Genomic DNA, 14,400 nt, shown 5'->3' on the forward strand with positions numbered 1-14,400 from the left:
ACAAAGACCAAAAAGTGTTCCTTGGATTTAGTAATAATGAGTTTGCATTGTTGGAAAAAGGAGTTTCAGGGAAATTGTGGACTGGTCAGTGATGGGGGCAGAAACTAGATTGCAGAATAAAGGAAGGAAGAGATTAGAAGGAGGGTACCAATACTACATCATGTTGGCTATCTCCATACCATTTGTCTGTATATATTTCTTTTTCTATAATTCAGTAACCCATAAAACAATCACATCGTATCTTGAGACATATAATTCCACAATAACATAAATAGATCATTTTCTGGTGTATATTTAGTGTTATACTTTAACCTGCAGTTTCCAGTTATAAATATATTACTCTGTGTGTGTATCATTATAATCACTTTATATCTCTTAATGTTTATTTCTCTTGCAATTAAAATAGTTCACCATTTAAAATAGTACTCAGTGTTCAGTGTTCATTGGTGCCTTATAATTATTTCAGAAAAACAATCTCAGTTTAAAATTATAAACTCTTGAGGCATCTCTGCAGGAGGAATAGCTTACTTTTGCCAGAGAAGTCTGGGGAAAATTATTCTAGTCATAGCCTGCTAATTCATTGGCTTGATTGTCAAGGGAGGCTGGTATGGTTCTCTGCTTATCCAAGTGGGGGTCAATCTCTCCTTGGCAACAGTGAATGAGTTGCTAGGGGGTTGTAGAGAGGAATTCTTCTCAGTTTAACCTGTGAGTAGATTTTGCTATAATAGCCTCTAAAGGCTCCTCTAAACCTCTTTCCCACCTCTTTTCAGGGAGAATCTTACCCCATCTCCTTCATTATTTGCTTGTGGTTTCGTTTTCATAGACGCATGGAGGCAAGCACTAGGATGAGGATGGGGAAAAGGCCTTCACATGAAGAGTTTACATTTCAAAGAACATGAAATTTATATTTTAAATGTCACTTCCAAATGAGGCTTTACACACAGACAAAACACAACCAAGATTTGCAAGATGATATGTGGCATGCATTTTAAACTCCTGTTCCATTCCTGGGCTACACTGGCTGCAGCATCTTTTTACAAATTCTATAGTTTCCTTGTAAATAGCACCATGGAGTATACTGTACTTAGAAACATTCTTTTGTTAGATATAAAGTTTAAAATGTACTATTAGTTTTAAAAACTTTTTTTTTGGCATTTCTTTATATTTTTGGATTCCATAAAACCCTAAAATAAAAAGTTCTTGGGCATTTCTCAACATCTGAGAAGCCCTGCCTGGGGCTATAACTTTAATTTTCTGTGGAAGGAACTGTGGGGTGTGGAAGATGATCCCATGAGAGCTCAGCAGGCTTTGGGAAAGGTAGAAACAAAACACTTATGTATTGAGCATGCTATTTTGTGTTTAGCACTTATTAGAGGCTTTACATTCTACATTTAATCATGTGGACTTGCATGGAATGAGGCCTGAGAACACAAAGTCCTGGAGGAGATGGTCTGAGCGGTCATCAAAAGGTAAACTGCAGCATGTGGGACTTAAAAACAGTTTATGATGAGGTTTCTGGTAAGGACAGAAGGAAAAAATCTTGGCAGATTTGTTCTGCACAAATACTTGTGTCATCCTCATTTGTGTAGTCTTTGTGACTTTTTGTCTGGGTTCATCTGGTTAGCAGATGGGTACAAATGCTTTTAGCCTCAAGGAACGCACACAGAAGGCACGTATGAATCGCGGCTGTGTGATAAACAGGAGAAGTTGAGCCTTAGAGCGTTTCAGGTGTGTGAGCGCTGTGTGTGCGCGCGCGTGCGCGCGTGTGTGTGTGTGTCTGTGTGCACACACGCACATGTACGCTAGTGCAGAACATACCAGTAGTTTAAATCAGATTTTCAACTGGGAAGATTCACATGCTTCTTTAGTGAATATATTTTTAGAAATGAAAAGTAGAGCATGTTCCAAAAGTTCTTCTGCCATCAGGAATATGAGGGCTTTTATTTATAGTAAATTCAGGTCCCCAAATACCTTCAGTGATAGTATTAATGGGGCAAACAAAAAAAAATTAAGCAGCAGCTCATTGTTATTTTACCTTATTTCTCTTGCCTTTGGAAAATAGAGGCCTTTTTTTTTTTTTTTTACTATGATTAGGATTCTTTTCTAAGATTTACTTAAAAATAATATCTTGCCTAGGCATCAAGAATATGGATAATACAGTTGACTTTGTCTCTTGGCTTTGATGATTCAAAGAAAAATATATACATAGGAATCAAATCTTTCGAATTTATTAATATTTATTATAATTAAACATACATGGGATAGAAATATACATGGAATGGAACTATTATGGAAATATATAGCAATAACTAGAGAAATGTTTACTATTTATTGAGCCACTACTATAAGCCAGATTCTTTTTATATATTAACTATATCATTGAAGTTAAACAATCCTATAACATATGTTTTATGATCACCATTAAAATGGAATGTCAAAGACATTAGGTAATTATTCCAAGGACACTGAGCTGGTTAGTGACAGAGCTGGAAGTTTAAACCTAGGTTTGGCTGACTCTGAAGCTTATATTTTTCCCATGTAAACAATCTGCTTCTGTCATGTCAATTACTGAGAATGACACTGAGTTGTATTACTAAGAAGGCAACTATGTTTATTATTCAGTACTGTCTATATTCAAAGTACTATTTTCTGAGATTTCTTCCAGGCACGATGACAAACGATATGGAATCTAGGTCAAAGATGAGGTGTCCCTGCCCTCATAGAACCACGAGGGAAAGTCTAAGAATATTAATGATGATGAACATATTGGGCATTGACATCCTACAAACCTCTATTGGTGAATTCTGCCTCGGGGTACGAGTGATCAAACCAGTGCTGAGGGGAAATGCCAACTGGACACCCCAGCAAATAGTGATAACTCTCAATATAAATTCCCTGGCGTAAGGTATAAGGAAATAAGAGAGTATCCAAGAACTTCACCGAGTGGGCTTTGCACACTCTGCCCATAGTCCTTTCAACAGCCTGGTATGGCCAGTAGCAAAGCGAGGTGGCTCACGATGGATGACCATGGGCTGTTGCGAATTAAACATCCATGCAGCTGTGCCCAACACTGCCACCATCTTAGGTACCTTGGCTGTGGTTCTAGGAGAGTACCATGCTATACTGGGCTTAGCAAATGTTTTTTTCAGTATACCCTGGCTGCTGAGTCACAAGATCAATTTGCCCTCACATGGGAGGGGCAAGAATGGACCCTTCAAGTGCTTCCCCAAGGCTATCTGCACAGCCCTGCAGTATGTCATGAGACAGTAGATGGAGATCTGTTTCTGTCTCCTTCCCCAAAATGAGCCCATTACACTGATGATATCATGTTGATGTGTGAAGACTTGTCTCCTCTGCGAGACACTCTGTAGACTTGTCTGGAACATCTGTGAGCAAAAGAATGGGCAGTGAATCCACAGAAAATTCAAGGAACAGGCACTGCCATAAAGTTGCTGGAAGTCATCTGGTTGTGTGAGATGGGTATTTCACAGAAGCTGTTGTTGACAACGTGCAAGCTTATTCAATTCCTGATAATGTGAAAGAGATATAAGATTTCGCAGGGATTTGGGGTTTTTGAGGGACTTTTATTCCCCACCTAGCACAGTGCCTCCATCCCTTATATCATCTAGAAAAGAAAGGACACGTATGGAACTGGGGATCAGAACACCAAGCCACCTTTGAGAAGGCAAAAATATTAGTGAAGCAGATTAAAGCGCTGGGCCTCTCCCAAGCAGGACTACCATTTGAGTTAGATATGGCTGCGACTCTGGAAAGTAAGAGGCAACAGAAGGAGAGAGCACCTTAGGGCTTTGGTCCCGAATCTGGAAGGGGCAGAAATCTGTTGTACTCCTTAGAGCAATAGCTCCTACCAGTGGACACAGTGTTCCTCCAGGTGGAACCTTTCACGAAGGAGCAGCATATCATGGTAAGAGCTTCCCTTCCTATCAAATGGTGGATTGAGAATATTTACATCAAATCACCTCTGCCATGGCTCAGACTCCCACTTTGACTAAGCGGCATGCCTGTTTGCCGGTGCACCCTCTCCACTAGTCCACTGTCTCTAGAAATGCAGGTGCTTCTAGGCCCTGTAAAGTATGTAGATCTTCTGAATGCCCCAGCCCTTATTCCTGTGTTGGCCCCTGCAGCCTGCAGAGTGGGAATGGTGAAAATTCCCTCTAGTGCCAGTCTACAGGTGGGTAGAGTTCAGGCAACCAATCCACATGGGCTGTTCAGCCCCACGCTTGCACCTCCTGGATGGAAACAGAAACAAACCACAGCACTCAATGGGCTGAATGAACTCAGAGTGGTTTGGCTGATGGTCACTCATGAGCCCTGGCAGTTAACCCTTTGCACTGATAGTTGGGCTATTTTAAAGGAATTATTAACTTTATAGCTTGAACAATGGGGAACCAAGGGATAGATGTTTGTGAATAAGCCCTTGTGGAGTCAGGATATGTGGAAGGACATTTGGGTTCACCTGCAAGAGCCTGAGGCAGTCCTCATTGTTTTCCACATCCTGGCTCATAAAGCACCGACATCCCCTGGTGATTAGGAAGCTGGTCCCCTAGCCTGGGTACGAACTCGAGCTACTGAACCTTCAGTAGATATAGTCGGTTGAATGCTTAGGCAGAGCAGCCACCATAGTGCCTGGGTGGAATGGTGCATTCCAAAAGATTGCCCTTGAGAAATAGTGACTTGGTTAGTACAATAACAGCATGTCCTGTATGTTCTAAACAGTGCCCAAAAGCAACTCCCAAAGGAGGCTGGGGCTATCCACCAGAGTTCCCAAACAGCGAAGGGTTGGCAAATTGATTATATTGTCCCCCTCTTTTTGAATAAAGGTTCTAAATATGCCCTGGTTTGTGTGGGCACCACATCTGGCCTAACACAAGCTTTCCCTGTCACCACACAAACCAAGCTTCTACCAATAAGGAATTATAGAAACTCAGTGTCACATATGAATACCCTTGCCAAATAGACAGTTATTTTGGGTCACATTTTAAATGTCACGATGGGCAAGCCTGGACCAAAGAACAACGTCAAATGGTGATTACGTCTCTCCTATAAACTGTAGGTAGCGGGGCTGGTGGAAAGGAAAAATGGAATATTAAAGCAGCGGATTAAATTACGAACAAGTAAAACCACCTTGACTGGGTGGACCAAAGTATTATTTCAGGTTTTAACACATTCGAATGATCAACCGGTAGGGTCTGTCGCCCCATATGCCAGAATGGGGAACCATGCCGGGACACTCAACCCTGTAAAGATAGCCCCTGCCCCTACTCTCACTGTGGGTCAATGTGCTAAGCTCCATCACAACTGGGAGAGGCTTTATCTAATGGCATTTACAATTGGACCTCCCACCTGGATTCGTGAGTTACTTCACACCCTGGGTGACGGGGAGCTACTCAGTTTCCCCTGGGATCTCACTGTCCTGCTGCAGACTGGACCTATTGAAATGCATTATACCTGGAATGGAACATACACTATTGGAAGAGGGGGAAAATGTGGCGGTCTCGGTCTAGCATATTCCACCCCAGACCATCTTCTCACTCCTGATAGTGATGCCTTCCCCAGCTAACACATATGATATGCACAACCAGGTCCTAAAGCTGCAGCCACATTAACAGCTAAGGGTCAGGCTACAAGTGTAATTCTTATAGAAAATGAAGAATCTTCCATACAAATTCCTACTAATATCTGTCTTTTCGACCTTAGACTTAAGCTGCTCCTTTAGTGTCCAGTCATGGGATGGGAACCTGATGAAATACCTTTCTACAGTGGGCCCACTCGTATGCTTGGTGAAGGAATCAATCCACTTTTGGGGTATGCGGGCAGCTGCCCATCTCTAGCTCATCGGGTTGCTATGGTAGGTATCACCACTTTTAGGAAGGGGACTGGAAAACCCTAAAGCAGTACATTAAGGAAGAACAAGTTAGGACTAGTCTCTTGATTTACCTGATATTGCCACGATTGATCTCAAAATCTGTTTTTTCTGTCAACCAAATTACACAGGCAGCCCATCAAACTGTTGACTGGAAGGATCCTAAAAGTACCACCACCAGAGTCATGAGCAGTGGCTGTCCTCAGATTAGGGAGTGGTTCATGTGGCTTACCATGGGTTACAGACATCTGAGAACTCTTGTACCCCTATGCTGGGTGCAAAACACCACTCTAAACAGAACCAACCCAACTGTACCAGGAATATATGATGAATATCACTGGACCCGTGTAGTCATTTGATTACATTAAAGGGGAGCAACTGGTTTGGTACTGGCGGGCTGGTCGAACTACGAAGGTATTTATTGGGTAGCTCCAGATGGGACCTAATAGTTGTGTCGCACACATTTTTGGCCACGGTTTTCATCTGGGTTGTTGGGCTGCTGCACCCTGGGTTTTCCCCTAGTAACAAGAGTTGCCTCCCTCCCTCTCCTCAAATCCAGATGGTCACATTCTGTTTTTCACTGGCATAGTTGATCATCTGCCACAGTCTTTGTTCCCTCCATTGTCCTGGAGGACATTATAGGACACCCAGAAGCCCCTATTATAATCACCCAACAAGCCTTACATGATAGTTGGCAAAGCCTGTCCTTAGTGAACACCGAGGTGTCTCTAGAGAGGAAAGCTGTCCTCCAAAGTAGGATGGCCTTGGACATTACTACTGCTTTGGAAGGATGCGCTTGTGCCATTATGTAAGCAGAATATTGTGTTTATACCTGATGAGTCTGCTAGCGTATCATCTTTATTAAAGCATAGGAGGATACAAGTGAATGGCCTGAGTGATTTGACCCCCAGCCTGGAGAATTTAATAAATCAGTAGGGCTCTTGGTGGAAAAAATTGTTACTTACTTTGGGAATCATTATCTTAATCTGTGGTTTCTCTCGTGTGCCTACATTGCTGCTATGGTATCCGCCCCTAGTGCAGCCAGATAGCAGCTAATGAACCACCTCCAGGCTAATAAAACCCCTTGCTCAGGGCACATTGTAGGGACTGGGGACATGTAAGATTATAAGAGTCAGTCATGAGGATAGAATATTGGCGGAGATCATCAAGAAGACATGACCGCTGGTTGACTCTCAAGCTGGACCCAGGCAGTCTAGGTAATTGGAGGCTCCTTACTCCCTCCCCTGTCCTTGGAATGTACATTCTGCCTGCCTTCCCCATATCAGAAATGCCTCAAGGACACAGCCTTGAGATAGTAATGTGTTATTGAGACCATATGTGACTGAACCCATTAAGGCCTCTCTACATAAATTTTTAAGATTCTAGCGGGCAGTGCGGAGACGTCCTAGTCTTGCTGCTTCCCAAGACAAGCTTTGTGTATAAGTTCCCTTGCTTGTTAAATCTGCCACCTACCAATATGGAATGCTCTGCATCTTTCTCTGTCTCTCCTTGCCCTTCATTAATGGGGGCCAGTTTCAGATTTCACCTGGGGAGCTCCTATGGTTTTGAACCAACATATTCGTACTGCTAGTAGTTTTAATCTGCGTTCCTATACATGAGATTAGGCCTTTCTTTTTATGTCTATTGGCTCTGTGTTCCCTCTTCTGTGAAATTACTGTTTATGTTTTTGTTCCTTTTTTCCTTGGGTTACATATCACTTTATATCTTCATGTATGAAGTATTTGTTCAAATCTTTTGTCTTTTTCCCTTTGGGATGCATATCTTATTGTTGATAGCTATGTGAGTTGTAACTATCTTCTACTTTTTAAAGTTTCTTTGAAGCATCTTGATGAATAGAAATTTCTTATTTTAATGTAGTTGAATTCTATTTTTTCTCTTAAATCTTCTGTCTTTAATGTTTGTTTAGTTTTGTTTTCATAATTTTCTGGATACAAGGCTTGAACATATTTTGTTAATTTATTCATGTGTTTATTACAGTTTTAGTCAGAATAGTGTTTAATTTTGTATATTTATATTTAAATTAATATAAATTAAATTACATATTATTCTCACTTTATAGGTTCAATGATTTGCAACAAAACTTCTTAATCTCTTTGTAAATTCTAAAGTTAAAGGACCACTCTGGGCATCTTTAAATATAAGTCCTTATACCAGCTATATCCAATTTTACTATTACAGTTAAGATGTAGGTCCAAATAGGAAAAAAACTCGGTGACCATCAGCCTTACAGAGCTTTGGTTTAAGTCATAAAACCATATTACTTTGGCTAAAATCTATGTACTAGCCTTTACATTCTAGGAGGGTCTGATCTGTGCACAAATCCATTTGTGAAGCCAATAGCTGCTCTGGCGTAAGTGTGCCACCAGGATCCATTTCAAAACACTGCTTCCTAGCCAAGGTCAGTGGCTATCACTGAGGTAATCAGAGAATGCCAGTGTCCTCACTCTCAAAAAGCCTACAATTTTGCAACATTAAATTTCAGGACTTTTTGTCCCTTTCTTTTAATGATGGAAATACTTTCTGTTTATCATTAAAGGAAAAGATTACTACTTTCCTATGAGAAGTTTTGACAGAAAAAAAGTTTTAAAAATTTTCCCAGAAAATAACACTTTCCTCTTATAGCAAGTTTTATTTTCAGAGAGGTTGAGAAAATCAATACAATGTTTCCAGGTTTCCCCACACTGGAGATTGATTACTAAATTGAATGCTCTGTAACTTTACTACCTAAACTGGAACTCCAGGTGTAAGAGTATCTTCTTTATTTACTCATTTAACTTACCAAGTATACTTAGTGGTCAGTATTTCTCACCTAAGAGCACACTCACTTACACTGCCCACAGTGTATATAATTAGGATAAAGCCCTATAATGGAAGGCATTTAAAAGGAGACAGGCAAAACACATACAGAGTGGGATGAAACCAGATTTTGTTTTGAATAGGACTTACATGATCAGTTTAGTTTTATTTCAAACATAAGCCCCAAATATAGCCCTTTTGACCTGAGTACTCCATCCCTAAATGGTAAACTAAACATTCATGAAAATTTAATGGTGAGGAAATTAGTACCTTCTTATGTTTCAGACTGTGAAATGGCACCGGGGCACACTTTCAGCAACAGGCAGAAGTGTGTGGATGTGCTGGACCAAGCCTGAAACATTTGCCTCTTCAAACTGTCATCCTTCTCCAAGTCAGCCGGCGGCTGAGACGTTCTGACAAGACACCCTCAGGATGCCACCTAAGAAAGGTATTTCAAAATAAAGACCTGGTTGTAGAATATTTTACCTTCTTTGGAGATTGGGCACTTTGGAAAGTTCTAATTTCCACAATTTTTGTTCCCTCTTTGGGGCTTTCCCCTTTCTATTTTACTGTGGTTAGAGTTCCTTTGTTTCTTAAGAAATCGGGAAAGGTACAGTATTTCTTCAACCTTTTTTCTTTAATGGACATATGACTTCACCCAATAGTAATGCTCAAACTTACTTTCCTTTCATTTAAGAAGACAATGGGCGAAAGCAAAAATACACTGAGATTCCAGTACAGCCACTAAAACTCAGGGTACAGTGCATAGCAGTGACCTACTGTCAGATTGCTGTGTGGAACAGCTCAGTGAAGGAGACCTGTTCTACTTCAGTTTGCAAATTAAATATAGTCTGAATTACATAAAATTGAAAAGGAGAGGAAACAGGATTAGGTAGAGCAACTGAAGAAAAGAGACATAAAAAGCTATTGGGATATTTCTGTGAAGGGACGAGCAATGTGATGAAACACATTTTTTGTTGCTGTGACTTGTCATAGAGTTGCATTTCAGTACCATGGAGATAACGTGTGGCATGTTCAGCTGTGATTCTGTGATGCTTACATAGCTTACATTTGGGTCTATTGTCAGCTTCATTTCAGTTCCCAAAACACGAACTGGTAGTATTTTTAAATATGGAAAACCTGGAAATACATCTTTGCTTTTCATCATAGGACTTCTAATCTAGATAGCCTCAGTGCCGTCATTCTTTTATCTGATTTATTTAATCTTAGAGTGGAAAGTGGAGACAGATACCACACTTATGGATAACCTGTTAAAGTCATCCAGCTTCAGGCCTGTTTCTTGAGAATCAAAGAAATATCCTATTTTATATGCTCAATAATTTTATTGACTTCAAACATCTAGACAGTCTTAGGAATATTACTGAAGTAGGTAACAAAAACAACTATTTCTTTTGAGGGTGTACACACTTTTCAAAGGAAATCATTAAAAATAGCCCAGAGTTGTAGATTAGCTTTTAACAGGTGGAGTTGGTTTTCCATTACTAAAGGTAGAGTTCAAATCTTAAATAAGATGCTAGACTTCAGCACCTTTAAGATTTCCCAACCTGGGGTCTTCAAGCCTCTCAGGCTCTTTTGGTAGTGATGGTGTTGGCAGGCTCTTTTTAGATCTCCAACAACTTTTACCAAAACTTGTAATAACTCAGGCTATCTTAAATGCCCACCATCTCATTAAATAAGTAAGACTGGAATCGATTATCCTTGCTGTTTATCAATGCTGTCTATTATTTATCATTTATTTACATATTGTTTTTACAATAGATGTTGAAAAGTTTATCTTGTTTTGATTATGAATAGAATATATGTTGTTGCAGAAAAATGTATAAATTTTACAAAAATATATTAAATGATGACATCAGCAGAAATGCAGCATCCTACCACAAAAAGATCACCATTGACATTTAGGTCTCTTCTTCCAGACTTTTTCTATGAAAGCTATGTTTGGTTTATGTTTAATAACATAGACACAAATTAATATATAACAGATGTAATTTTTTAGAGATTGCTTGGGCTTCATAAGAAAGAAAAAGAATGATAAAGTTGCCTATTTGGGTTACATAATATAATATCATAACAATAGCTTTATTATTGAGTGTATATTACATACCAATCTCTGTACAATGTGCAGTGATGAGTTACCATGATGGCTACATGTGATATCTTACTGTGCTGTCTACCACTTTCAGCAAGCCATGAAGGAACATAGCAGGTCAAACGGCAGGGGTATTGCTCAGCATATTAAACTTCTCTAGACAGAATGCAAGGAAACACTGTATCTAGGAGCAGCCCATAAAGAGATGAATGAAGGTAAATGTGTCTGCCTAGATTCCTCCTATCTCCTACTTTATCCCATGGAGAGTTAACATGCTTCCGAGTTGTGTTATCCAGCACCTTCGCTAGGGCATCTCTGTAAGATGCCAGATTTAGGGTCTCTGGAAGTGGCAGAGACCCTAAAACTCTGGGCTTGCAGGTGGTCTACTCTGAGCTATGCTTAGCGCTTCAAGGACAAGTGATTGGTTTGGGCTGGGATGCTGTTGGAGCCATAGGAAAGGAGGTATGTTTGAGAGAATTTGATGAGGTGCACGAGGTTTGTGTCTGATACAGAAATGGACTACGAAAATATTTGAGATATAGAAATTCTAGTGCTTGATGAGATTGAATGCAGAAAGATGAGGGAGAGGAAGTTATCAAAAGTGACTCCCAAGTTTTAGGCTTGGTCAACTTAGTAGAAGGAAATCCCCCCAAAATAAAACAGAAAGGCAGCAGGAAAAAAAAGTTTGGTTGGGGTATGGCTTGATTATCTGCAAGGTATTTTCTGGAGCTTAGGAGAGAAGTGGGTATTGGTGATAGAGTTTGGCATCATCTGGAAGTTAAAATTACTAGAATCACATGGCTTCCCAGGAAGACTATATAGAGAGACAAGAGAATATAGCCAATGATGGCACCCTGGACAACTTCAGCATTTAGTGGTGGGTGAAGGTGGATAAGCCCATTGAAAAGAGAGGAAGGATGGTTCAGAGGGATAAGAGGAGAAAGCCATTGTAAACTCTGAAATGACATACAAAGTAAAGGTGGCGAAATAAATGTTGCCATATATTGTTTGGCCATATGAATTTCATTTTTCAACAATGTGAAGATAAACGTGAGGCCTACTTGTACAAATTTTTCAAAATTTTAAATTTGTTTTACTACATTTAAAGATGAATAGATAGCATTGCCTACAATAGATAAATTAGATAGATAGATAGATAGATAGATAGATAGATAGATAGATAGATAGATAGATGATAGATAGATAGACAGACAGACAGATGAGTTGTGATCATAAATTCTCAAACTTCACTCTTCATTTTTTCGTTTGGTCACTTATTATTTCATTTAACAAACAATTTTATTTTTTTTATGTGCTCTGGGAAGAATGTGATATGACAATGTCTTTCTCTCAAAGAGGTTATAGATTAACCTTTGTGTTCAGGGTGGTGCCAAACAATTAGCTAAACAAAACCAGAATCAAAACATCGCTTTACAAGCCAGAGTGGGCCTTTTAAAATTAGGAGCACAGATGCACTTGTCTTTAACTTGGCCTGAGCTTTCAAAATTTCTCTCACATGGATAGCACATCAGTAATAATTAAGGAATGATATTCCTCAGAGTAATAAAAGAGTGACACTTTTCATTTCTTTCATTCCATTTTAAAAAGGTCTTAATGAGGTATAATTTATGCACAATAAACTGCACACATTTAAAATGTACAATTTGACAAGTTTTAACAAATGTATGGATGCTATAAGAACAACCACAATGAAAAATTTCATTGCCGCCAAATGTTCCTTATGCCTCTTTGACATAAATCTACACATTCAACCCTCATCTCCTATATACTCCACTTCTGGTCCCAAGCAATCCCTAATCTTTTAGTCACTGGATTAGTTTGCATTCTATAGAATTTAATGTCAACAGAAACATATAGTAAGTATTCTTTTGTGTCTGGCTTCGTACATTTAGCATAATGCTTTCAAGATTCATCCATATTATTAGATGTGTCAGTAGTTTGTTTCTTTTTATTGCTGAGCATTATTCCATTGCAGGGGTGTATCACAGTTTATTTATTCACTTACCAACCAGCTGAAGAGTATTTTAGTTGTTTCTGATTTGGAATAAATTGGAATGAAGCTGATATGAATATCTGAGTAAAAGTTTTTTTGGTGTGAATTTATGGATTGGAATTGCTGAATTAAATGGTGTTTGATTAACTTCATGAGAGTCTGCCAAATTGCTTTCTAAAGTGGCTATATGGTTTCATGTTTTCACCAGCAGTATATGAAAATTCTCGTGATCCACGTTATCACCAAAGTTGATGTTGCAAGTAAATTATTTTAAATTTAGCCCTTTTGTGAAAATGTATAGTAGTATCTCATTGTGGTTTTAATTTGCATTTTCCTAATGACTAATGGTGTTTAATGTGTTTTTATGCTATTTTATTTCTTTTGTCCCTTTTAGTCTCTGCTCTTTATTCTCTTTTCCTACATTCTTTTGATTAAGTATTTTTAAATTCCATTCTATCTCTACTATTGGTATATTAACTACATCTTTTTTCATTGTTATTCCATTTAAGTGGGTTTACAATATACATCTTTAACTTATCACATTTGACCTTTAAATGATAGTGTATTATTTTACATATATTTTAAGAATCTTTCAACGATATAATTTCATTTCTCTCTCCTATAATTTGTTTTGTGTGTGTGTGTGCGTGTGTGTGTGTGTGCACGCGCGCGCAAACGTGCACATAGCTCTTTATTATTTTTATCTGCTAATTCTATCATCTGTCATTTCTGGATCTGTTTCTGTTGATTTATTTGATTGCCCTCCTGATTGGGAGGCATTATTTTTCTTACTTTTTTGCTTACCTGGTAATTTTTTAATTCACTTTTGGAAATGTTGAATTTTACATTTTTGGGTTTTGGATTTTTTTTGTCTTCCTTTATATCGTGTTAGATTATTTTCTGGGATGCAGTTAAAATACTTCGAATTAGCTGGATGCTTTTGAGAGTTGCTTTTAAGCTCTCTTAGGGCTAATTTGGTCTAGGCAATAACTTTCTGAAGACTCTAACCAATGCTCCATGAATTAAGAGATCTCTCCTCTCTGACTGGTGGAAAACCTAAACTATTCCTGACTCTTGTGAGCTCCAGAAACTATGCTGCCCACTCTTCTCTCGTGATTCTTTTCTTGGTTGTAGTAGTAACCACACATGTATGCATACATTAGTACTCGGCCTCAGTTTGAAAGGATTTGTCTGCAGATCTCGAGAGCTTTCTTCTCTGTAGTTCCTTTCTGATATTTTATCCCATAAATTATGGCTGCCTTGGACTCCTTAAAATCATAACTCAGCAAGATCAGAAGCCTCTGTTTGGGTTCCCCTTCCTGTGTTGCAACCTAGAAACTCTCAGGCAAAATGATCAGGCAATGTCAGGGCTTACCTTATTTGCTTCCCTTCTTTCAGAGATCATTGTCTTGGGCTGTTTGTTGAGCAATGTCTGAAAAGAGATGTTTCATATATTTTATCTGATTTTTAGTTGTTTATGGTAAGAGAATTAATGCATTCTGAGTTACTTTATTGTAGCTGGAAGTAAAATTCCAATATTGAGATTGCAGTATGCTTGGGCTTAATTATTTGAGA

The 14,400-nt window shown here is 38.9% G+C and overlaps 1 protein-coding gene across 3 annotated transcripts in view; it reads left to right on the forward strand.

The window, feature by feature from the left end:
• Positions 1–14,400, forward strand: part of TMC1 (transmembrane channel like 1) — a 254,955-nt gene that overhangs the window by 124,721 nt on the left and 115,834 nt on the right. For all 3 annotated transcript variants that reach the window (XM_025051460.1, XM_006918441.3, XM_025051461.1), the window contains one exon: positions 8,987–9,149. In XM_025051460.1, coding sequence (XP_024907228.1) covers positions 9,134–9,149 — 16 coding nt within the window. In that variant the 5' untranslated portion in view covers positions 8,987–9,133. The remainder of the gene's footprint in view (positions 1–8,986; positions 9,150–14,400) is intronic.

Source organism: Pteropus alecto, unplaced genomic scaffold, assembly GCF_000325575.1.
Source record: "Pteropus alecto unplaced genomic scaffold, ASM32557v1 scaffold95, whole genome shotgun sequence".
NCBI classification, from domain to species: domain Eukaryota; kingdom Metazoa; phylum Chordata; class Mammalia; order Chiroptera; family Pteropodidae; genus Pteropus; species Pteropus alecto.